General features: G+C 41.6%; 1 protein-coding gene across 4 annotated transcripts; it reads left to right on the plus strand.

Annotated features, from left to right (window-relative positions):
- Positions 1-1202: 1202 nt before the first annotated feature.
- On the plus strand, positions 1203-25452 carry csnk1a1 (casein kinase 1, alpha 1). 4 transcript variants are annotated; one of them, XM_018733582.2, is made up of 11 exons: positions 1203-1932; positions 2171-2277; positions 12251-12377; positions 12599-12697; positions 15414-15497; positions 18524-18663; positions 19182-19260; positions 19881-19955; positions 20512-20618; positions 20940-21088; positions 23875-25452. In XM_018733582.2, exons 1-11 carry the CDS (start codon positions 1810-1812, stop codon positions 23880-23882), a joined length of 1098 nt encoding a protein of 365 aa, XP_018589098.1. In that variant the 5' UTR covers positions 1203-1809; the 3' UTR covers positions 23883-25452. The 4 variants fall into 4 exon arrangements, with proteins under 4 accessions (XP_018589098.1, XP_018589101.1, XP_018589102.1 ...); XM_018733585.2 differs by having other exon boundaries at positions 20940-21052; XM_018733586.2 differs by lacking the exon at positions 15414-15497.
- Positions 25453-26290: the final 838 nt, after the last annotated feature.

The following is a 26290-nucleotide window of genomic DNA, read 5'->3' on the forward strand; positions in this document are numbered from 1 at the left end:
TTCCTGTGCTATTTTTTATTATTATTGAACAAATCACACACGATACAAGAACGTTAATTCAGAACAGTCAACCCAGCCAGGGGGAATAAAAAAAAAACCCTAAAGATTACAAAACACTCCCATAAGCAGACATTACATTAAGACCTTAAAAATATTACAACAAGAATCAGTCTATGGCCTTCTTATTATCACACTCCTCCATGGTGTTTTTGTACTGCTTAACTCCTTTAAGAAAAACTGAAAATATAGGTTTTTTATTAGCAAATTTTGACCTGCGTATATGATCTTTAGCTAAAATGATTCATAAATTAACGATATGCTTGTTTCTCTGTATGTCTATCAAAACGAAAGAACCCAAACAGTACATATTCGTAGTACAAAGCAAAATCCTTACACAGTTTATCAGTAATAAATGTAGAGAAAAAGGTGAGGCACCGTTTCTGGGCGCAGGTTTACAAAAAATGCTTGACAGGGTAGAATTTGTGTAAAATCCTGAAAGCGATTTCCTTAACCTTGTTTGTTAAGAAGTGTTTGTGAGTCAACAGCCAGACTTTCTCCCACGGGACGATGTTAACAAACAAAGGTGTTCCACTAAGCAGTGACATAAAGAAAGGGGGCAACTTCATTCTGAAACAAAGACCGAACAGCTCTGTTATTATTAGAAACGGCGAGAAACAGATCTTTCCACACGAGTACCGACTGGATTCGCTATAGAAACAACAGCAGGGTAAAAGACTCTCAAAGTAGTCACGGAACTATTAGAAATAGCCTTTATTACCAGGCCAAACTCTTCCTTTGTGACATGAAACTCAAAACGTGACACAAATTCAGTGTAACTCATAAGAACTCCTCGTGAGGTCCTGTGCTTTATACACAATACGCGGGTTGTTAGAGAAAAGCGAGTTCTGCTTCTGGTTGTGTGCTTGGGGTTGGGAGGCCTTTACTACCAATTTGTGTTAAAACCACGATAAACATTTTATACGAAAAAAGAAGTATTCGTCATACGATATATTTTTGTTTTTCTTTTATTTCCCCGCCTTAATATGAAATCACCCAGCGAAAATACTAATTAAAAAACGAACAATTTCTTTGTATGTTGCAGCGCGTTGTCAAGCGCTAACATCGCTTCCGCATGTTGGCTACGTCACAGCTCCGCCCCTTTACTCTTGCGTCACGGCTCCTCCCCTGCCCGCAGCAGCTCGCTCGCTCGCTCGCCTGCCTGCCTGCCCAGAGTGCCTCGCGCCGCCTAGTTCCGCGAGGAGAAGTCTGCCCAGCTCGACACGGACCGAGGAGCGACAAGATGGCGGAGTGAGAGAGTTGCGCTTTCTGACGGAAAAGCTGCGACTCGACCGGTTCCTAGAACGCGAACGGGAAGGGAAGGTCCACCCGGACGTGTGGACGCCGACCCTTTCATATCTGAGAAAAAAAATAAAATTGGCCCAGTTGAGACGATTTGTAGGAGACGTCGACGTTTAACTGCTGGCTGGTGTCCTTGCCTTAGCTACCGAAAGGACTGGACTCGACGGAAAAAGTACAAAAGATAACCTTAAGCAGAGAGAAATAAACTGTAAAGGAAGGGGTTACGACTGTTTAATTCGATATAATTACAGTTGTAACGAATGAAAAGGTGTTCGTCGTGTTTGCTCCTCTCTGTGAATTGAGGCAGTTGAAGCTCTTAACCGGGACTCAGTCTGTTCTTGACGAGGAGAGGCAGCAGGACTGCGCCACTTCAACGATCCCCTCTCATTCTCTTATTATTATTTTTTTAAATAAAATAAACATCGAGTTTTTCTTCGTGATTTCGAGGACATGGCGAGCAGTAGCGGCTCCAAAGCCGAATTCATCGTCGGTGGAAAATACAAGCTGGTTCGAAAAATCGGATCCGGATCCTTCGGCGACATTTACCTGGCGATCAATATCACGAATGGAGAGGTAAAGCGATGTTTGTGGATTTCCGGACGTTGGTTCCTTATATTTTTATGAATAACGATCATGTTAAAGAAAGTCACTGACGGCCGTGGCATTGTCAGCTCATGACCACACTGCCAAGCGGCTCTCTGGCTAAATATGGAAGGGAATCATCTGTAGGCACGAAGCGACACTTGAAACGACGGCCTTACGAGTCGCCGTTTTGTGTGTTTATTTCCCACGTTTGTGTGTTTTTCTCCAGGAGGTGGCTGTGAAACTGGAGTCCCAGAAAGCCAGACACCCGCAGCTGTTGTACGAGAGCAAGTTGTACAAAATCCTGCAGGGCGGAGTGGGCATCCCGCACATACGGTGAGAGCCTTCGCACACACCTTAGTATTCCCCCCCCCCCCCGCATTTCAATCTGTTAGTTCTGCAAGCTAGCCAGAGTGGGTGGGTGGCTTGTTTTTCTGAGATTTCTGTCTGTGAAGGACATAGCCGGCCAATTTAGTCGACCTAGAGGCTAAAAATGCTACTTCGCCATTGCGTGGTGACTTAGCTGGAATATAAATTGTTTGGCGGTTTTTAAAGACGGCCTGGTGGAGTTTGTGGTGTCTGGTGGTGCGTTTTTCCCACCCAAACGGGCTCCCTGGGACGCCGGCGCCGTTGCAAATGGCCGCCCGTCTTTGTTGTGTTGCTCCAACATGTCCTCCTGCCCTCGTACAAAATGGCGGCTGGGTGCGGGCCGACGACAGCGCGCGGCTGAGCCTCCGCGACCCCGGGACGTGCGCTTGGAGGCGACGCGCGATGACGACAGACCCCTAACGTTGTCTCCAGTCTTTTTTTTTTTTTTTTTTTTTTTTTTTTTTTCCCGCGACAGGATATGCTGTAGCTCCACATTTCTGACAGCTTGCCTGTGCCTTTTCCCCTCTGAAAGCAGGAAGCTTGATCTTGTTAGCATATGATTGAACTCCAACAAATAATGGAGCTGTCAAAGCTACAATGAAACGTGTAAGATTTCCCTTCCTTGTCAATATTATTAGGCTTGACTGGTTTATGTCCATGGTAAGTACAACCTTAAGATGCATTCATTTGTCATGGATGTGCTGCTTTAGTTCTGCTCACTTGCACTTCCATATGTTTGTGTGTGGTCTGTTTCCTCTGCATAAAGGATATTCCACCCCAAAACAGCCAACCAGCACGAAGGAACAAAGGACTTAAGGCACCATGACTACCGTTTTTGTCTTAAGTGTCTGCTGGCTGATGACACTGCAAAATTCAAAGTAAATAAAATGTTACCAAGTTTTATGTTGGAAGTTTTGAGATGTTTTAAAATGTTTCTTGTGAAAGGTCTTGCATCTTTAGGTGTCACTTGATCCTTTCTTGTGGATCAGAGTCAGTTCAGATGCTTTCTTGTCCTTTATTGGCCTCTCTTAAGGCTCAGTGAAACATCTCAATTTGGAGACTAAATATAATGGACACAGCCAATGGGGAGTAATTCAAAATAAAATGTTTGACATCTTATTCCTCAAGCCAGGCTGAGCTGTCCAAGTGCATGAATGTCATGGTGACAGACTGAGCTGCTAGGGGTGATGGGAAAGCAGGATTAGGCCCCAGGGCCAAGTGAAATCCATCTGGAACATTTCTTAATCATATCTTTTAACTCAGTCAGCCATTGCTTCGCTTAGGTATCAAGGCTTTGTCTTTTCATGAACATGGGTGTTTCCTTTTGGGTTTGTTGTGTAAATTCTAATATCAGTGTTGGAGGTTACGTGAGAAGTGAAATACATAAAAGTGGCTTAACCATGAAATTATATATTTAGAATGAATCAGTTCACCAGGAATTTTCTGTTATTCGCAGAGGAATGTGTGTGTGTGTGTGTGTGTGTGTGCTTCTAAAAAGTTATTTAATTTACTGTTTCGCTTTTTAATTTTTCAAGACCAACTGGATTTTACATGATGATGTGCAATGGTTAGTCCAGTGTTTCTGGCAAAATATTAAGGATTTTTAGTGTTTCCTTGGTATGTTATTGGTTCTTCTGCTTATTTGTGGAAATTGGTGTTCTGAATTCACATTAGAAATTTACAGTTGAATGGATTGTGTTTAATAAACTAATATATTGAAATTTCTGGGTTAACCAGTCTTTTGAAGTGCTGAAAATGGTTCTCGGTAACTGGTAAACATTTTTTATACCCTAGTTATGGCTTGAAGCATTTTAGATGACGGATTTAAAAGGGTGTGTATGATTACATATGGATGGATTGCTCTTTGAGCACACTTCCTTATTGAGGCCTCTAGTTTTTAGACCCTCAAGTCAGTCATCCCTCTTATAAAAGGGAGATTCAGTAGTTGCTCAGTGACTTACTGTTACTTGCTTATCTGATGCTTCTGTCTAAAACATTTTATACTTGCTTTACTTGTTGATGCTGCCAGTTATTTTATTGAATAAATTCGAGCACCATTTTCAAGCATTCAGCATTGGTCTAAATTGAGTTGATATTCGTGAAGTTTGATTTACTTTTGTTACCTTCTGAATTGCCTGGAGCCACATGGTGGTTGAAGGTTCTGCATATCAAAATCTTCTATACAGTGGAAATTTTACTACTACTTGATCTATAACCTTTTTAGTGCAGCTTAATGCTTTCAGTGCATCTTCTGGGTGTGTGGATTTGCCTGCTCGTACAGTTAACCCAGTCATCACTGCAGGATGGAGAATATATTGCAGCTGACCCCAGTCAACTTATCTGTGAAACAGAAGGATCTCTGAAGTGACAAGGCAGCACTTTTCAACTTTGTACTCTTAGGCAATAAGGAAGTGACTTTCCTGTGCGAGTCAGTGTATCAGGTGACAGAGAATTGGGTTTTGCTGAGCTTCTTTGTGGCTGAGCCTTTTTTCTGGTTTTTGCTATTTTTCTGTTGTGTAGTTTGCAGATATGGTGGGTTTTAGTTTTTTGAGGTGCAGCGCAATGTGTGTGTAGTGCAGAAGTATCAACATGTGGTTGGAGTTGTGGATTTAAAGAGATTCCTAAAGGTGGCTGAAAAATGTCAAGGTTGTTTGTCAAAGAAATGTAGCTGAGATAGCAAATGTCGCTCTTAAGGGACTTTGTGCCTTACAGCCTGGCAGAAAATGAAACCATTGTCTGTGCTTGTTTATTCATTGCAGGAAATGACTAAAAGAGATTCATTTCCTTAACCTGAACACTTGTTTTCAAGTCTCATTCACATGTTGACATAATCACTGAATTTCCCAGGTTGCTGCTCTTGTGGGTTTAAGTATTTTTTTTTCCTCTCAAATCTGAATGCTATAAATTTTCTATTGTTTGAAGTCTTCTTTTTTTTTTTTTTTTTTTTCCTCCCCCCCTCCTAGGCGATAATATAGAATTTGCAAAATGAGACATTCAAAGGCTGCCTGGGAGTGTTAATGACATGTTTGAAAGTAAAGAACTTATCTCAACTTGCGTGTTGAGACTGGTTGTTGTACATTTTTGAAAAAGAACGTACAAACTGCATTTCAAAAAGGATTAATATTGAAAGTGTTGTTGTAGTTTGAATTATTTAGAGGTGTTTTTAATTCTCTTCCAAAATGACAATTTGTGTCTTGGAGCAGAAGTGAGTGCACTCCTGTAAATCCAATTAAAGATGACATTTTTAAACAGCTCCAGTTAAGTGGTGAAGACTTAAAACCATGAAAAGGCCTGTTTTTTTTTTTAATGTGTAAAAATTCTTTGTAAATTCAAAGATTCAAATACAAACATCTTGTCCCGATTTAAATAATGAAAAGAATTGCCCTTGAGTGGTAACTCGGGTGTATTGTGGTACGTGCATTAAATGCTGCTTACGGTAATGGGCTGATACATAGCTACAAATAAAAGGGTGCATGTGTCATTGTCATCAATTCAGTTTTAAATATTAAACTAACAGATTTTGCTTTTGGCTACATTTGGTGAAAGCAGTAGTGACTAAAGAACTCTTTTTGGTCAAAAGTTTCTCTTTCTGTATTTTAAGTATGTGGTTTGGCTGTTACTACATTGCACACCAACATGTTTCTGTACATTTAAATAGTTTTTGAAAATATGCATAAATGACATAGGCAGCCAAACTATTTTGTACAAATTACATACAAATGTTATACATTTAGGTCAGCATTATTTGCTGTCTAATCCACATGTCACATTTTTCTCTGCACTTTTCTGTAAGCATGTTGGGAAACTTGCCTAGGTGCATTTGAGAAATATAATCACTTGTGATATTAAGCTGCCTGCTGACAGTTCACCCCTAGTTTGTTGAAATAATTCTCATCTTTAATTGGGATAGCTCCTAGCGTAGTGGTCAGAGATGCTGCCTTTGGACACAAAAAGGTCACAGGTTAAAATTCCACCAAGCTGTAGGACTCTTGAACAAGTCAGTGGGAGTATCTTGCTCAACTATTAATGACCCAGGTGGGTAAATAATTGTAAGTAGCGTAACATTGTAAGTCACTTTGCAGAAAATTGTCGGCTAAATGAGCAAATGTAACAAACTAATTTCACTTCAAATTAAAGTATGGCATACTCTAGTTTGATTTCAAAACTATTTGAGCTCAGTACTTTTTTTGACTTGTTCATGTAGATTGTGATTCATGCGCTTTGAGTCATGCAAGGTTTCTGATTTCAGAAATGCTGAAAATTTATGTGGTCAGTTTTCCTTAAATTTGACAATCTTGCATTAGCAAAGGTGTTTTCTGTTGGTCCATGAGTTGTGCATTTGTTCTGAGTTTGCTATTCCAGACCTGAAGTATTTTCATGTTATGTGCACCACTTTGGAATAAAGCTCCTTCAAAATGAATATTGTACACACTAATTTCTTGGGCATGTCCATGAACACTTACATTATACTGAGGAAATGTTGGACTGTTTCAGTGCTTGACAAACGCCACAATGAATCATACAGCGAGAAGCTGACTAATGCTGCACACTGCTAAAAGTTATGGAAGCAGTCTAGTTTGTGAGATATCTGTACCATCAAGGTGAAGATGAAAAAGATTGCGCCCCCCAACACACAGACACGGAGTACTTCCTTATCAGAACAAGTAATGTTTTATAACTTTGGTGTTTTCAGGGTTATTCTGGTGTTTAGAGGCTTTGACAGTCAGTGCGGGGATGTGGGTATAGACTTTGAGCTGACTAATCAGTTGAATTTTTTTCATAAGGTGAATGGCTCAAACTGCAGTATTTTCCAGTGCATTAGTTTATTTGCAGGACCAGTGCAAAATGTAATCCTTAAAGGATGACTTAATTCCAGTTTTTTAAAAAAATAAATAAATAAATAAAAAAATTTAATGTCCTCACAACCAGATGGGCCACTTGGGCTTTGGTGTGTGAAGTTTCAGCTGCTTTCTGAGCCTTTGTCCACTGGCCTGCTGTGGCATAGGCCCTGGTATTACCCTGATGACAAAAAGAAAAATTAGCGCATGGTTCCGCTATTAGTCAGATAGCTGTGGTTTCACAGCAGTTTGGCAGCAATATGACTGGTGCAGTGACCAAGGCACCTCCCCGTAGCCCTAGAAACAAACTCCTCGGATCCCAGGGCAGAAAGATGTCAGGCCTTCAGCCTCTGTCAGTTTGTTGTAGCCAGTTATTTGGCCAGTCTGTTTTCTATTCAGCTTTGTTGTTCATCTGCAGACTGCCAGAGAAAATAATGATGGGGTTATATAATAGGCAATTTCTAGTTGCCCCCTGGCTCATCAGCACCAGTAGCTTTGTATTCAGAGCTCCTTTTGCAGAGTTCTGGCCTTCCCTGCTGTGCTTGCACATATTTCTCAAAATATGCTCTGCACATCAAATATCAATAGGAACAGCTGCTAGCGTAGTGGTTAGAGCAACTGCCTTTGGACCAGAAGGTTGCAGGTTTTAGCCTCACCTCCAGCTGTGGTACCCTTGAGCAAGGTACTTACCCTGAATTGCTCCCTGTAAAATTACCCAGCTGTATAAATGGGTAAATAATTGTAACGTTAACATTGTAAGTCGCTTTGGAGAAGTGTCAGCTAAATGAATAAATGTAAATATCTAATAATGGACGTGTCTCGGGTAGATGATAAATTTGATTTTCACAGTTAAATTGCTAAAGCAAAGGGGAGTGCTAATCGCACACCTGTGAATTGAGCGATGTGGTCCAGCGTGGCGCAGTTAAGTCAGCTGTTGAGAATCATGATGTGCATTGACAGCTAGGTCTGCAGCACTATGTATTGATAGTCTGCCATTTGATTTAGTGCTCTCATAAATGGTGTTTGTTTGCTAAAGTGTACTTGGTTTAGCATTTTTGGGTTAGACTGCACAACAGATCCCAAGTGGATGCTTGGCTTGTTGCTTATGTTTTCTTGTCGCCTGTGTTTTCTTATCTTAGAAAAATAGGGAAGCAAAAGTTGCATTCTAAGTCTTAGAATTACATATATGAATGTGTATATTGCCTCCCACTTGAAAAGTGTTCAAAAAAGTGCGTTTTGCAGCAGCTTGTGAGGTCTCGGGTTAAAACAGCCTGACCTTGGCCTTTCGCAGGCCATGAGTAGGTGAGACTTGATATGTCTTGTGTTACTGCTGCCAGCTAACACCTAAGCAGCCAGGTTTGGCTTGATGTCTGTATACTGCAGAGGACTTTTGGGAAGGTGAGCAGTGGACTGCAGATGTACATTTAGGACCTTGCTAGTGGTGTGCGTCTGGAAATATACTGGGTGAACTTCCCGTGTTCTGGGTCTCAGGTGGCTGGATTTGTCTTGCTATCATTTAATATCAGGTTTTTATTAGTTCTGCTGAGCTTTCAAATCCTGGGGATGCATTTTTCAAGAGTGGGGCTTTGGCATCATGAGACAAGATCAGTGTAGGAAAATAGGGCTTTTGTCCTTAAATAATCTCGAATTGTTAAATTCATGTGTATCATTGCATAGTTCATAAAATGCAATAATCTTCAGCTGGGAAAAGGGAAACAGCTTGGTGTTGTCATTTGCAGGTTTTGTGATGGCTTTAGGGATCTGGTCAGCTCAGTTTGCTGTTCCAAAACTGCGGGGATTGTCATTTGTAGAAGCTGAAAAGTTTACTTTAGAACATTATGTAACAGGTTTGTAATTTGCCTGACATCAACGTAAACTCACCTGAGGGACATAGAACCAGGGGCAGTAGTAGGTAGCGTAGTGGTTAGAGCCATTGCCTTGGAATCAAGATAACTGGGTTTAAATATTAAAGTACTCTCCCTGAATTGATACTATAACTGTAAAAATTGCACACTTGACTGAGGAAGGTGTTCTAAGTAGCCTATAATACAATCTTAACATTTACATTTATTCATTTAGCAGATGCATTTGTCCAAAGTGATGTACATCTCAGCAAAAGTACAATTTATACATTACATTAAGAGAAAGAGATATAGCTGCAGACGTGTGACTCAAGTAAATCTAGTTTACCTACCACTTGTTGCACTGAGGTTCGTCATTCAAATAGGTGCATAAAACACAGGATAGACAAATCCTACTACCCTCCCACTTTTTTTAAAAACTAATATTAAGATACACAAGCAAGCAAATACAGTGCTGGAGTAGTGGTTGATAAAAGGCTTTATCTGGTGATGCTCATGAAGTCACGGTGCATGCTCATTTACACCATAACATGAACTGGTGAGATCTTAAGTAAAATGGGTCCGGAAGAAATGAGTTTTCAGACTCTTCTTTAATGTAGAGAGAGTTTCTGCAGCTCTGAGTGAGAGGGGAAGGTCATTCCACTGTCAGAGGCAAAACCGAGAACCTTTGTGATTTACCTTTCGTGTGTGGGACCACCAAGCGAGCAGAAGTAGACGAGCGAAGGGGTCTAGCTGCGGTGTAGCGGTTGATCAAGACCTGTAAATAGCTGGGAGCAGTTCTATTGATGCATTTGTAGACAATAACCAGGGTCTTCAATTTGATTTGGGCAGCCATAGGAAGCCATTAAGTTGCTTTGGAGAAAGATATAAATAAGTAACCGCTGGTTATAGAATCCTTTCAGATGAACCTGCAGCCCAGACTGCATTGTTTTTACAGAACCTACTGCTCATCTCAGTCCTCAGGTTTGACTAACTGGTTGGCTGGATGTTTTCTGTAGCTGTGGTCTGTGGGCATTTGGTCATATCGACCAAATGGTGAACAAACTTATACAGGGTCTTAAATGGAGATGCTTGATTTCCCCCCCCCATAAACACCTCACAAAATGTAAATTTAACAATTTTTAGTAACTGTTGAAAGAACTGCTGAGGTTATGTGTAAAGCAGTAGTACTACACTGTAGTAGTCACTTGCAAACTGTTATGCATTTTATATTTGCCTCTGCTTTGAGTGAAGTATGACTGTCACACTGGTTTTTCACCGCAGGATTCTTTGGTTCAGAAGAAAACATAAGTGTCAGCCTTGCAGGATTCCGTAACATGGTCATTGTAAGGTTATGTGGGCTCTTGTGTGTGGTGTGGAGCAGCAGGGTTGCCTGCTCTGACGCATGTCTTGCAGAACCCACCCCTCTGCTGCTTTTGTGGTCATGTTAGCAGCTCTGATAAAAGGTAGCTGAAATAACTAGGCTGCTGAACTTGCTCTGTAAAAGCGTATAGAGCCCAGATTTGAACTTATATTGTTAATTACCCTGTTTTTAGTGTGTGCTTGGAAGGGGCCAAGTGACAAAGGGGAGAGGTGTGGGACTTGGTTTCTACCAGAGCCTGAGGATTGCTGCTTGCTGTATTTTATATTTTGGTTGGCTTTTTGCAGCACCTCGTCAGTTCTGTTTGCGGGCATGTGTGTGGGGCCGTTCCGGGTAGGGAAAAGGCTTGGCCGCTTGTTTGTCAGTCGAAGTGCGACTTCCTGCTGTGAACCCATTGTTTGGGTTGTGAAGCCTGTAGAACTGCGTAGATCACTGGCCTGGGCACGCCATTCAGGCCGTGTCAGGTCTCTGTGTGTAAAGTGATACATGCGTGCAGTGGCGACACAGCGGAGGACCTTTGTGCTGCCTTGTTCCCCACACAATATCCCTTTTGTTTGAGCCTTCAGCATGATGGTTGCCAGGCGACTGAAGCCATTTTGTGCTGGTGAGGTCTGGGGCTCCCTGCAATGTGCAGTAGCAAAGCTTGTGAACACTTGAGTAAAGGGAGGGTGAAAAATAAAACGGTTAATTGTAAATTAACCTCTGCTGTCTGTCCACATCTTCTGTTCAGGCAAGAGGTTCTGTTTTGTTAAAGGGAGCAATTTTAACCATCCTGATAAAGTAAATTTCAGAATAATATTTGACTAGTGTAAATCCTAGCTGTCTGTTCATCATAGTGCAATGCAAGAAGGATTATTTTGTTATGACCGTGCTGTTTCTGTGAATGCTCTGCCCTCTGTGAATGTGAGGCTCGGGTTTCCTGCATAGCTACACGGTCAAGACAAAAACTTGCTTAACCAGCCACCATTTGTTGAAACTCTGTAGTGGATCTGTAAAAGAAACTATTTAGCTCAATTCTGAGAGCTGAGAACTGCCTTTCTCTGCCTGGATAATGCTGATTTACTACTTGCAGTCCTGTTGTGTGAATGACCAGTAATTTTCTTCCCAGTGTCGCACCCCTCCCTGGGCTTCGCTGACTCGCAGTTTCAGCCATGCCTTGTTCAAAGTGGGCCGGGGTTCTACTCCCTAATTATATTAGTAGTTCCTGTATAGAATAGCATCTTTTTTTGAAGGCCTTTAAATGCGTTTGCTGCATTAGGAGGCACTTTATGGTCAGGTAGCTATTTGTGGGGAAAGTAGGACACCCATGATAAAGTGGCAAATGGAGTACTTTCTTTTGTAAAGTAAATACATAAATGGCATAAGCCGAGGTAATGAGCTCAGCTATGTCCTATACAGTGAAAATTTTCTTTAAATGTTCCTCTTATGTTGATTTCCATTGTATTTGATTGACAGTTCTGAAAGCTGTTTTGACTACACACTTGATCTTTAAAACAAATTCAAAGGACGTTTTTCTTTCTCATGGTCACACCTGGTTTCTGTGGGTTTTTTTTTTTTTTTTTTTTTTTTTTTCCCCTCCCCTACGTCAAAACCTCAGCTTGGCGTCTCACTTTCTGTTTGTCACAGTTTGAACTGGCAGGTGAGTGTAGAAGATAGTGTGTGCGTGGCACTTTTCTCTTTGGTTTCTGTAAATTCAGAGCATTTCATGTCCATTGTTAGAAAAAGTTTTGTAATTTCACCATGTTTGGTAGTTTCTTTGTGGAGTGGGTTCATTGTCATAGCTGACTTGTTTACTCTTTAAATAAGGATCAAGAACTGAATCAGTCCAAATTAGCTACTCTGGTTGAAAGGGCAGTGTGACTGTGGTGTTTGTGTTTCAGGTGGTATGGCCAGGAAAAGGACTACAATGTCCTAGTGATGGATCTGCTTGGGCCCAGCCTGGAGGATCTCTTCAACTTCTGTTCCCGCAGGTTCACAATGAAAACTGTTCTAATGCTTGCAGACCAGGTGAGGTGCCTCTGTAGGTGGAGCTGTCATGGTGTTAAGACAATGATTACACAACATTTCTTGCCACATCTTGAGAAACCTGTAATGGCTTAGCAAACTAGAATTTACCCCCCAGTCCAAAGAATTTTCTCATCAGTTTAGTAGTGATGACTTTAGTTTTCTTTCAAGAGCATTAAGATAAATGGTGTTCAAGTTAAATTTTGGAGCTTCTGTCTTCACAGATGATCAGCAGAATTGAGTACGTGCACACAAAGAATTTCATCCACAGAGACATCAAGCCAGACAACTTTCTAATGGGTATTGGCCGTCACTGTAATAAGGTAAGGCTTCAACACAGGTGCTAGTGTGGGTGCCAGGGTTCCTGCATCCAACTAAGGCTTCCATGGGTCACAGGGGACTTCTGCTCTAGGACAGCTTTGTGGGAATGTTACATTTACATGCAGATTTTAAAAAATGAATCAAAATTGTGATCGTGGATTATACAAGCTGTGTAATTCCCTTAATTTGTCTTCATAGTTAAGTTTTTATTGCACGTTTTGAGAATCCACAATTATACATAGCAGACCTTGTAGTTTTCCTCAGACTTGAGGCTGATTGTAGTGAATTAAGCTTGTAAATGTGATCTAGTGCACAACTAACAGGTTTATTCCACCTCTTTATGCAATGATCATGATTTGGTCTTGGTGTTTAAACTTTAGTTGTACATAATGCCGTTTTTAAATGTTGTCATAAACATCATTAAAAAAAAGAACAAATGAAACAGGCTTGTTTTTCTTGGTTTCCTGCTTTACATGTAGGAACTAGGAAAGGCTTCTGCATGACCTGTAATCCTTCTTGTGTGTATGTGTATTTGAGAAAATCTTGAGGTGTCGTGGTTCTTTTTTCCATGTTTTAAAAGTGTAAAGTTGCCTGGATTTGATTTTGTTTTAAATACGTCATTATTCTGAGCCCTTGCAGACAGGCAACATTCGGCAAAGTTAAAGCATGATGTGTGTTTGACGTGATGCTGCCAGCACAAGGTGTGCCAATGGCTGCAGTTACTGTCGCAATTCAAACACTACAGGTCTGAGAAGAGAGACGAGAGGTAGAGACGTTATGCAGCAGGTGCTGCTCACAAAGCCTGTACTACCATTTTTGGCAGTGCTGTCTGGAACCGAGTGTTTACCATTGTGTGTCTGTGTGGATGCCAGTCTTGCTTTTTTGTTTAAGCATATACATCAGTTATCAGTTTGTTTTGTTTTTTCCTAAAAATGAATCTGGCCAGCCTCCCGTTTTCCTACCCCATACTGCCACCAAACACTCACACTCATTCACACACCAGACACTGATACCCCTCTCAGTGAGTAAGTGGTCCTGTGGATGCCCAGCATGAATGTCTAGTCCAGGGTTGGACAGAATGCACCCCGGGCCCAGTGAATGGAAAAAGATGGAAGTTGTTGTAGCTTTTTCGAATCCCCCACCTCAGTGGAATCGACAACTCCTCTCCTCACTTCTAGTCCTTTGGCTTCCTCTCTTCCAATCTACTTCCTTCAAATTGAGATGCTTACTGCCTTTTTGGCTCTCCATCTTTTACCTGGTACTGTGGATGTGGTCACAAGGATGGATGGCAAATGGAGTCTCAAATTATACCTGATTTTGACTGAAATTCTGGGTGCAGTGCACAGGTTATTGTAGATCAGCACTGTTTGTCCCCCTCCACCCAGATAGACTGTTTTCAGTGTTTTTTGCTGAGTCAGATGGAGAGGATTGTCCTCTCCTCTCTCTCCCACTCACTGAAACACTTGTCCTGGTCAGCATACATCAATATGCATCACACATTTACTCTGTTCACCCAGTCTGCACACAATGATCCATTCGTAGGCATTGTCTGCAACAAAAATTGATGTACCAGCATCAGTTTAAATAGCTTTCACACCTGGCCCCCAATCAGTTGCTTCCACTGTGTGCAGAGTTGACTCTTGGCCTGGCGTCATTGTCAGCTGCTGCTTCTTCCTGTCGGCTGCCCTTTCGGACGTTTCAATGCAGGAGCGACAGTGATCGCAAAGACTTTTATTTTTTGTTTCTGCTATACTAAATCTGTTGCGTAATATCCACCTGTACAGACCAAACCATGCTCCTGTCTGCATGCTTTTTTGTTTTTTTCTGTAGAGCTTCACTGCCTGATGGGGCCTTACCACAGTTTGCCGGTCTTCTACCCTCTTCCTTACTGAAGTTATGGCACATTTTCTGTGACTTTACTACAAAAGTAATTGACGTCATTGGGTCGAGCTGGTCTTGCTGGGGACCCAGGGAGATGGTGACCTTGAGTCTGGGCGGCTGCATTTGTGTTTTAGAATCTCCTACTTGACTGTTAGATGAGAGCCACATGTAGGGGGTTGCCTCAGAATTTCCCTTTTAATCCTAGTTGTGCCCATAAAGCCAGCTGCAGCTTGACATAACTCTTCCCTTCCTCTTTTTGTGCTACCTCTGAGGCAAGGTATTTTGTCCCACAGTCAGAGGGGAGGTCATTTCGGGAAGACTTGTGTATTTAGTGGCACTGCTAGTATTAAATGCGGACGAATTGCCACTGCAAAGTCTCTTTTTTTTTTTTTTTTTTTTTTTTTTTTTTTTCAAAAAAAAAAAAAAAAAACAAAAGAAATGGGTTTGGAGAACTTTATTTATCCAGCTAAAATGAGATAGGGGTAGGAACAGCTGCTGGATTCTTAATTTCAAAACATACCTTTTTTGAGACGGCAGCACAGGACGCCCTCCTCAGCCCAGCTGGGACAGTGTGGAGACGGCTGTTTTTGCGGGGCCGGCTCTTTTTTTGGCAGGAGTCCAGCGGTCAGCAGAGCTCCCTCTCTGGCGTCTGCTGGAATCTGCATGTTGGTGGAAAGGGAAGGACGGCCTTGGCAATTCCCTCTTCCTGCCTCTCCTCCCTTCTTCCTCCTCTTCCCCCCGTTCTTTTTCTGAGCCTTGGTGTTGCCTGTCTGCGCTGGCCGTGTGGGGTTGTCAGCAATATTGTTTCATGCACTGCACCCTCTATTGTCTGTTCAGTGTTTAGAATCTCCAGTGGGGAAGAGGAAAAGAAGCTGGGCTGTTAGTTCTTCTCAGGATCCATCTTTCTCAGGATTAAACCAGGTCTGAACCCACAACCGCCTCCTAATCCCTCCACTCCCCCACAATTATTTGTTTTTGGACTCCCCCTCTTATTTTTAAAGTAGTATTACTATTTTAATTTGATTAATGACCATTAACACTCGTTGGCATTTAATCCAGACACACATGCTAAACAGATGAAGGGATTAATACGTAATCCAGATTGCAGGGATCTGTGTTTAGGTGAAGGACATGGCAAGTAGTTTCCATGGTTGGGTGAGAAGTACATCTGCTCTTGGACTGTGCAGAGGTCCTTTTTTAATGGTTAGTTTGAAAAGACTTGAATCTTTCTTGTCACTTGAAGCATAAATTCAGTTTCTTTTTTGACATACTGAATTTATTTTTTGAATTTATTTGCTGTTTCCCAGCTGTGTTGGCAGTTTTGGGTGAGGGTGTTGCAGCATTATTGCACGTGTGGTTGTTTCTGATGTGTGGTCTCTTCTTGCCCTGTGGGTTCAGTGCTGCGCATGCTCAGCTCAGAGGCCTGGAATGTTGTCATTGTAACAACCCAAGAAATCAGCCTTACAGGTGTCTTTTGGCTGTCCATGGGGTTGGGGCAATAGGGTAGCAGACTCAGTGCAGGTTGGCGTGTCACTCTTGGAGAACCTGAGTGGAGAACCGGAGCTCCTTGGTGTTTGGCATTGTGCAGGAGACAGAGACCACTCTTCCAGGTGCTCAGGAAGGGTGCTAATGTCAGGGTCTTCTGGCTCTTTGTGTGTTCTGGCTGCCAGTATGGGATTAAAAGCAGAGAAAAATTAAAAAAAAAAAAAAAAAAAAAAATTTTTATGTTTCCCCTCTTTCTGAGGCCTGAAGATGAAACTGTGGACATGTCAGATGGGAACTGTCTCTGACTGCATTCTCCTGTGCTACAGCATGAGTGATAGTGTTGGCAGTGATTTCCCTCATTCTGTCAGTTTACTCATGGGGTGCATGTCCTTCTATAGTTTGTGCTTCAACCTTTCCATAATACTCTTTCGTGAGCAGCCAATTGTAAGGCCTGTCTGCACAACTGCCTGCAATCTTAAATTTTCAGACCTCTCTTTTGGATGCTTCTCCTTTCACTCCAGCATTTAGATTAATCAATGTAATTTGTAGTTAGTGCAGTGATCATTTTGCCTTACATAAGCCTGAATTATGAGCCCTTGTGTAATACGGTGCCATACAACAAAAAAATTCCATGCTGACTTATGAAGATATCAGCTTTTTCATTCATCAAGCTTGTGTTTTTTTAATTCAAAAAGAGAGGAAAGTCAACCAGTGAAGCACTTCAAAATGAGAACCACACAATTTAAAACAAGCTGCTCAGGTGTAAGTTAAGACAACTGCTTTTTTTAAAATACAAGAAAATGTAAAAAGATACTTTTCCTCTCTTGTCCCTATGAGTTTATTCCAGTGGCAGCAAACTAGTTTAATCAATAGGTATTTGAACTGTGAAATTGGAAGTTGTTACTGTCATATTACAAGAAAATTAATCATACAGCATGATGGTATTTTGCTAAGCTTAAACCTTTTGGTATTTTCATTAATTTTAGATTTTTTTTAAGGAAATAACTGGATTTTGTTCCTCTACAGGGGCAATACATTAGAAGTGGGTGATTCTGCTTTTGTGGTCAAAATTACAAACAGTTGTCTACCTGTTGAGTATTTATCCAGTGGTAAGCCTTGAATACAGAGTGACTTATCTGGTTGAGGCTTTTTTGGATATAAAATGCGATTAGGTTTAATTGCCTTTCTAGATTACATACAACTTCCCTCTTGATGATTGAATGTCACAGCTGTTAGTCTGGCCTGTTCTGCAGTTCCTCAAACCCAGTCATGGTTAACATGCCATTTTCAGAACAAGTTGTCAGACCATCAAATGGTCCTGCTGGCTAAGTCCTTATCCTTTTCTTAAGCTGACTGCTTTGAGTAGCCTTTCAAACTGACCAAGGACATCAGGAGAAAATAATATTTTGAAGAAGTCATGTCCATTGGGAAACTTGGAAATAATTTTGCCTTGTGACAGTGACGTTCTGATAAATATTTATTGAACGTGGACCTTGAATGCACTCTTCTGTGTGGCAGGTATGTCAACTGGACTGCAACATTCACAGGATCCCGGAACAGCTCAAGTGTTTGCCTAGTTCTGTTTGAGCCCTCTAGCATCACTAATATTGTCCTTTGAAATGCTGGTGCTGAAAAGATGGAGGCGCATTGCGTTTTCCATGGCTCTGTGCTTGTGGCCCCAGATCCAGAAGGTGCTATTTTGGGCCACCTTCGCCAAGCTGCGTTGTATTAATAGATGCTGAGATGCACCTCTCTCTGCTGCTGGAGTTGAAAACAAGCAGTGTGCACTTGGGTGGGGGAGGGTTAAGACATGTTCATGAACATTTCAAGGTTATTTGGTCATTGACGGGTCTCACTCACCATGAAGCTGATTAAACGTTCGTGGTTGCCCTCTCCCTACTGGACCTCTCAGATTGAAGAGTTCAAATGGAATTTCACGCTTGGTGTAGCTTTTCATGACAAGAGGAAGTAAGGTTTAAATCCCTGGCTGAGCCTAGCGAGAGCAGACATGGGTGAGTGGTTCCATTTCATTATGATTTGTGACAGTTTCTGCTACCTCAGTAAAAACAAAGAGTAAGGGTCAGGGACAGTACAGCAGTAAAACTTTTCCTCAAAATGTTTTGTTTGTTAAGAGGTGTGGTTGCGTGAACTACAACATATTAGGAATGATTGGGTTTTGGCTGCTGTGTGTTCTTATTTTTGTGCCCTTGGCTGCATTCATCTCTCCCTCCCAGTCTCTCACTCTGTTGTCATTAGTAGCTTGTTTCTCTTTGATCCTCTGGTAACACACGGGTTCAAGTGTGTACGTAGATGACCATCAGGGGAAAGATGCAGGATTGCAAGTCAAACAGGACATGAAACAAGAATCAGGAACTATTTAACTGGCAATTTGAATTGTTTTTGTGTCCCAGCCCTGTAAAAAGACCGCATTCAAAATATCAGTCGTATTCTTGTGCTTTCAGTTGTTCCTCATTGACTTTGGTCTGGCAAAAAAGTATCGGGACAACAGGACACGACAGCACATACCATACAGAGAAGACAAAAATCTCACTGGCACAGCTCGCTATGCCAGCATCAATGCACACCTGGGCATCGAACAGAGGTGAGCTTGCTGGGTTGCCTCAGCTTCTGTAAGATTGCTGCAGTTTTTGTGCCTCTTCTCAGTATTATTCTGTGTGACGTTTATAGTAGTGTGCTTATAAGGACTGCTCTGTGTACTTCCCTCTCTGATGCTGACTGAAATGTTCTCCAGCCACCTCTTGGTGACACAGGCTGCAAGGCCTGATGTAATGGTTAGCTGTAGCGGTTCCTGTGATGACTGTACTTCCCACTGACCCAGAATCCCACTTCTATTAGATGACTGTCCTCTTCCTCCTTGGTAGCGCACATTTTAACTTGCATCTGTCAGTCACCCCTTCCTCCTGTGATGTGTCCTGATGTTAAAGAGCATTTTGTTGACCAAGCCATGTGCATTGAACTTATTATGGTAGTCAGCAGGTTGGGTTTGTCTTTACTTCAACCTTTACGTATCTCAATTATCAGAGTTGCCATCTTGATACTCACTGAGTAATGTCATGAGTTTCACCAGTTTGCTGTATTCCTCATCAATCTGGTTTACAGTCGCCGTGACGACATGGAGTCGCTAGGATATGTGCTGATGTACTTCAACAGAACGAGCTTGCCCTGGCAAGGGCTAAAGGTAGGTGAAGCTGGTTCTTAGGGGTTACCTGTCCAGAAAATTGTAAAGTAGTACTGTCCACCATGTCTCTGGAAAACTAATTTTCTAGATTTTTTGCCACATCATGATTTTTGTATACGTTTCACATTAAAACATGGATGTACTCCTTTTTTAAATTTTCTGCTTGATCTAAGCATGTATGATTTCTTTGTTGGTTTGAAGGAATGTAATTTTTTAAATGGTGGTTAAGGTGCATGGTTAGAAAGATTGGAAAGAATGAAGAGATTCTGAGCTGATTAACATTGAATAATTAAATGGACTTTCTGTCACAAGCAACTGGAAATTCAAATCCTGTAGAAACTCTAATGGCACCTTAGAAACTGCTTGCCCTGTTGAGGTTTTCCAGGTGCAGCAAGTAAGGTTTGACTGCACAATTGTGCTCATTCCTGACATATAAAGATTGACCTTAAACATTTCAACACAAATTCTAAGTTCATCTTTATTCAGTCCTGGTGTTTTGTAGGGTAACTTAGTTTTGTTGTTCACCACTCCACTGGGTTAAGCCTATGGGGTGGAGGAGCAGCTAGGATCGTGCTGCTGTGTTGCACATCATTTTCATTTCTCGCCCACATGTTCCGCAGGCTGCCACAAAGAAACAGAAGTATGAAAAGATCAGCGAGAAGAAGATGTCAACTCCAGTGGAGGTCTTGTGTAAGGTAGGGATTATGTTAACTGTGTTGCTCAGTCTGATAAGGTTGAACACACAATGAAGTCAAGCAGTTGCCCTGATGGATAACCTGGATAGCAAAGAGTGATTGATTGTGACTGGTTTAATTTCAGAATACCGTTGCTAAACCAGAGTTGTTGGATAATCCTATTGAAAGTTTTAAAAATGGCTCTCTATTTCACAACCTGGTGTTAATCCTGGTGTGAAAGGCAGATGGGTAGTGTCATGATTAATAAGTTGAACTTGTGAACAATGTTGCTGGTTCATCAAAGGGAGCACCTTCCATGTGTGTTTTTCAGCAAGGCTGCTACCCATTCATGTGTTGTACAGGCACAGAAGGTTTTGTTTCTTTTGGAGATCCCAAGCTTATTCTTAACACATTACCTGAACTTTTATTCCAAGCTGTACAAAGTGAATTATGTATAGGAATTGATGATACCAAAAAGGAAATCTAAATGTTAGTGATATGGTTTAGTCTTTAGCTTGTTTTACCTTTTTTTTTTTTTTTTTTTTTTTTTTTCCCCTTCCCCCCCTCCCCCTTTTAGGGCTTTCCTGCAGAGTTTGCCATGTACCTGAACTACTGTCGTGGGCTCCGGTTCGAGGAGGCGCCCGACTACATGTACTTGCGACAGCTGTTCCGCATTCTCTTCAGGTGGCCCACCTTTTTTTTTTTTTTTTTTTTTGAAAAACCTCTACTTCCCAGCATTACAAGTCACTGCTTGCTGATTTTTAAAAAAAAAAAAAAAAAAAAAAATTCTTTATTTTGGTTGCAGCTTGTTATCCGGGAACTGGGTGGCTCAGTTGATTTGTTAGGTGCTCCCTGCTACAGGACTGCTGAATATCTTACCAATAACCTTTACACGTTTTAGCAGACTAGTAATTTTGGCACTTTTGCATGTGAAAATGGAGAATGGTACACTTCCTCTTACGGCTTGAGCCCTCATGGTTGTTTTTTTTTTCCTCCTCCTTGCAGGACCTTGAACCACCAGTATGACTACACCTTCGATTGGACCATGCTGAAGCAGAAAGCAGCCCAGCAGGCGGCCTCATCAGGGGGCCAAGGCCAGCAGGCACAAACCCCCACAGGCAAGCAAACTGACAAACCCAAGAGTAACATGAAAGGTTAGTAGCAAACAGCCAAGCGACGTTTTGAGTGCAAAAACTGAGACACCAATTGCTTTACATTTTATACTTCCAAGAAATGTGAATTTGGAATATTCTCTCCCCCAAATTAAAAAAAAAAAAAAAAAAAAAAATGAAAAGCAAAAAAAAAAAAAAAAAAAACGGTGTTAGTTCAAGGAGACACCCAAAAAGTACCAGTACCAAATATTCAATTGGTCTGTCTTGCAGATGCAAAGACGTCCTTGGGAAATTTGGCTACTAACTTTAAACCCCTGTCTTTATTCTTTGGGCCTAAGCGGTGACTTCATAATTGTCTTCTGTGGACCTAAACCATTAAATGATCCCTTTCGTAAATTAACCTCCTTACAAATGGGATATAATGTGGTTACATTTTTTTGATCACTGTTCCTGGATCTAACACTTGTTCTTTATTGGAACATTGTCCGATTTACACAATGAGCGGGAGTGAGATTCTAACTACACACTAACAGTGATGTTTCTGCAGTCAGTTCTTCGAAATCTCATTGTTGGTGGTCAGCCTCACAAATGGTCGTGTTATCAGCTATGGAGATTAATGAATGTGATGAATGTGATATTTAACAATGTTTAATTGCAGTTCTAGGTACTTCTTTTCAATTAGATGTCTGATTTCTAGAATGAAATCCAGCCAGTTTTGCATCTTGTGAAAACTATTTCAAGCTTTCATTGGATTTCTGATGGAGTCATCTGGACTTGCACTGGAAACCAGCATTGTCTCAGATGTGCCTGATTTTTAATTTTTCCCCTCCCTGAAAATGAGTAATTACTTCAAAAGGAGCAGAAGTTGCCCTCTGACTTCTCCCCTATCTGTCTAGCTGTGATGAACTAGGAGCCTCCATGTCCTTTGCTAGTTTCTGATTGGCCTCCACCTCATTGCCAGAGAAGATAATGGAGCCTTGAGTCTATACATCTAGTTCTGGTTTTGCTGTCCTAGTGAGACCTTTGTTTCTGTTGTTGGTGAAAGGCTCGTGAACACAAGCTTTTTTGTCTGTGTGTTTGTGGTTGTTTGGATGGTTTCATATACAATCATGTTTCCAAATGTGATTCCAAACTCCTGGGAATTAGAGGGGTGCCACTTGAACTCCCTGCTGATACTCGTGTGTTGGTCTCTGGAGCCCAAGCAGGGAGTTGTGATCCATCCATGACAGTGCTGTACACATTTTCTCTTGCTGCTCTTTCTGATTTTTAATACTGTCATGTTAGGCAAATCTATATATCTATCTATATATATATATTTTTCCCCCCTTTTAGATATTCCATTAGCACAGTGCCCAGTCTTAGGGGTGCTTAGAAATGCATTAAATATGGATGTGAAATCAAAGTAAGAATGATGCTCATGTTCTCTTTCAAGGGACATCCTAAGTGGTTGCGGTAAACAACTGTGGCCTATAAATAGGATTTGCTGATGACGTGTTATTGGACTAATCCTTTGTGTTCTGAGTTGTGCCTGTGTGGAAGCTCAAACCAACATGGCTCAGCAGCAGGGGCCACAGTTCTTCAAACTCGTTCCTCTGTCATAAGCCCATTCGCTCAATTTAGTGACCCACCACCATAGCGGCATTTGGAAGATTTGGCTTTCATGGTGACCAATTAAATGTGACTGTCTTCATGAGGGAGGCTTGGACATTCTGCACCAGATGTTGGCATTGCTTGAAAGAACTTTTTGGAGTCAGGAACTGTTGGTTTCTTGGATACCATTTTGGCTTGTCCTGTTATATTAGCCTGAAGCAACAATGGCTGCATTGTTGGCGCTGGTTTGCGATTCCAGCCCTCTTGCGTAATTGCACAATGGCAGCACGTTGAAAGAAATTTGTTGAGGGAGCAGTTCTGGAACAATGGCCTTTACACAGGTAAGACTTGGAAAATCTAAGCCCCGCTGAGTTTGCCAATCTCAAGAATATGTAATTCTCTGAAGTGGGCTGTGTGCTGAAGTGCGGCATTTGAGACGGAGTTTAACGTGCTGCCAAAAAGTGAGAATTGAGCTGACCTTTTCACCTTGTTTCAGTGTGTCAGCTAGTCATTCCACACTCCTGTGAAGTGGAATTGCATGGTGTGCCTGGTTGGGATTGGTGGGAGCATGGAGTTTATTTGGCATATCAGTCTTTCCCAGAGTGCCACTGTCAGCTTCCTGTTGCCAGACTTCAGAACTCTCTCCATATACCTTGGAGGGTACCTGAGAGGTCCTGAAGAGATCCCCAGTCTTAACGGAGACAAGACTTTCCATAGACCTCGTGTGCTCACAATCATGCGACTATTTTGGGAAGATTGGATATGGCGCTCCTGTTAATTTAGTCCCTGCAGCAGGACTGCTGGAGGATTCCACTGCATGAGGTTTCTGAGCTTTGAAGACCAACCCTGACAGCTGACCTGGAGGACCTCTTTCCTGCCTGCCTGCAGCTGCCTAAAGATTCACCAACATGAATTGTGTTGTGCAATTCAAAAAAAAGGCGCAAGATCTTCCCTGTGACAGAAAAGTCAAGATAATTCTGTCAACCTGTCAATTTTTTGCTGCGCCATTTACGATCTGCTTCCTTTTTACTCCTCCTCCTCGATCAGTTCTTTCGTAGTCCCTCAATGTACAAAAACCTTTTTCAGAAAGTCAGGGTGTCTAACAGATTATATATGTTGTAACTGACAGGATTTTGGTGTTGGCTCATGTCTCCAGAATGCATACTAAGTGGTAAAACTTGTTTTTCCCCTCCCCCATCTCTCTCTCTCTTTCTCTCTCTCTCTTACTTGGTCTGCAGGTTTCTAAGCATATTAGGACAATGAAGCAGAGCAGAAGGGTCGTAGCAGGATTTGCCTTCCAATCCCACCCTGACATCTAGGATCAGTTCACCAAACCTGCCAGACATTGTGGGCAACCATTTTTATTTTTTTCTGCTGTTAAAGAACTCTGTTCCATATACTATATATGTAATCACTATATATAGATAACATGCACAGCATCTATCTATATATTGGTTTGTATATACTATATACACATAGAAAGCAGGCTAGGTATGGAGCTTTGAAGCTGTCGCCTTTTCTATTGTCCTGTTCCTGAAGACTTTTTCTTCCAAACTGAAGTGTATAAAATGGTTGGCTCACAGAGGATATAATTGTGCACTTGCCAATACTTCCCTGAGGTCTCTCCTCCAGAAAAGAACTGCTTGGGTCCCCCTCCCCCCCAACTCAGTCACGGTCAGGCACCATCTCCGACAGGGCTCAGTCCTCTCTGTTGGACACAAATACATTTGAAATGTACATTTTGTTCCCTGTCCTTTTTTTTTTTTTGTTTTTTTTTTTGTTTTTTTTTTGTTTTTTTTTTTTTAAACCCCTCTCCTCCCCTCTCACATCCTTGAGCAAAATGGAAAAGTGTAAAACTAGAACTGTTTTCATCGTCATGAATCTTAAAATCCTGGATATTACTAAGCAATCATTGGGTTTTTTTGGTTTATAAAGGTCATCAAGACTCTGCCTGCTGACGTGCTACAGGAGCTTCGTATGTGAAGATTAAAAAATTATAAATTCTAGTGACTACTAGGTTTCTATTTAGAACGCTGCATTAACTATATTGTACTTGGTATACTGAAGGCTAAAAAAATGTAAACACCACGAGAGCATATTCATTACAAATTAGGCATCACTTGACTAAAACCTGTATTGTAAATTGCTTAGATGAAAATTGTACGCATTCATGATCTGGTTTTCTTTTTTCCTTTTTGGAAATGTTAACATGTACAATGAGTAAACATTTTGTTAGAATACATTTTCTGCTATGATGGCCTAAATGTTGAGTTTGAGAAGAAAAAAAAAATGCTAATATGCTCACTCCACCCCACCCTTCCTATTTTTTTGTATGCGCATATATACATTTTTTTATCAGTAAGAATTAACCTTTTTTTCAGCTTTATAGTTGTCTTTTCCCTCTTAAATTTGTGAATTTTTTTTTTTTTTTTTTTTTTTGGGGAAAGGGTGGTTTGTTTGCTCCTTCCGGCAGGAAGTGGATCCTATCTGGAACTTCCTCTGCAACTGAGAATTGCGCCGCTGTTTAGGGAGGCGAATTTGTTTTCCTTTCTTTGATTCCTTTTTTTTTTATTGAAAAGGTTTGGAGGGTTTCTTTTCTATGTGCTTTTAAGTCTTGCAAAGAGAAAAGCGAGATTAATTGGGATTAATCTTAGCCTTCAGCCACGACAGATGCACAACACTCACCTGTTGGTTGGCTGCCATTCTCCCTATTACCGCTGACCCAGCTCGAGATATTTTACTGCTGGACATTATATAAAAGTGTAATTTATTCCCTTTTAGCATGTCAGAATAAATTAAAAACGACTTGTCAGAACCACTGTCCCAGTCTCAGTAATTTAAGAGGAACTATTTGGTTCTTTCTGCTGCAAACTTTCCATTTGCTTCCCTCTGAACTGGGTGGCACATTTATTGGTTTAAAAGCACCACTTTACTGAAGCAGTTAGTCCACGTCCTTTAAAGCTGCAGTAAGAAAACGGGACGTTTAATACAGAGAAACTCGACTGTCGCGATTGGTTCTGTGCTGGGTTGGTCACATTGGAGCTGAAAGGGAAAACTGGATTTGGTGCCGAGGTCTTGCTGTTATCTAGCTACACTTCCTGTAAAACAAATTAATGTTTGGGGGGTTGTGGGTAGTTGTAGGTGCTTGTGGTGGTGTTTAAAAAAAAAAAAAAAAAAAGAAAAAGAAACCTTCCAGGATTTATATCTGTAAATATTAAAATGGCTTCAAATTGCTCTTGTGGAAAATGTTTTAATTACACATAAATCATTCTTGCACTGATGGTAGACTGGATGCGGGAGGGAGAGGGGAGTCATTCATTAACATCCCTGTGCTTTTCAGAAAGCTGCAGTCTCACTTTCTGCGAACACATTTTTGATACATAAATGTTACTGGGGGAGGGGGGTTCACCCACCGGTGCACTGCGGGGAGGAGATGCAAAACGGGCTCAGGGTGGGACTCCGCGCCGCCGCTGCCCAATTGTGGCGAGTCTCGGTTCCGGCCTCGTTGTGCCGGGAAGCGTGGCCTCGGAGCACAATGGGGGCAGGACGTTTTGTGTGCACACAAAGGCCTGGGCCCCTGGGGTTGGTGGGTGGGAGCCCTCTGCTCAGCACCCTTTTTGTTTTAAACTCGTTGCTCGTTCCTCCTCGCAAGCT

The sequence above is a fragment of the Scleropages formosus genome, chromosome 13, assembly GCF_900964775.1.
Source record: "Scleropages formosus chromosome 13, fSclFor1.1, whole genome shotgun sequence".
NCBI classification, from domain to species: Eukaryota; Metazoa; Chordata; class Actinopteri; order Osteoglossiformes; family Osteoglossidae; genus Scleropages; species Scleropages formosus.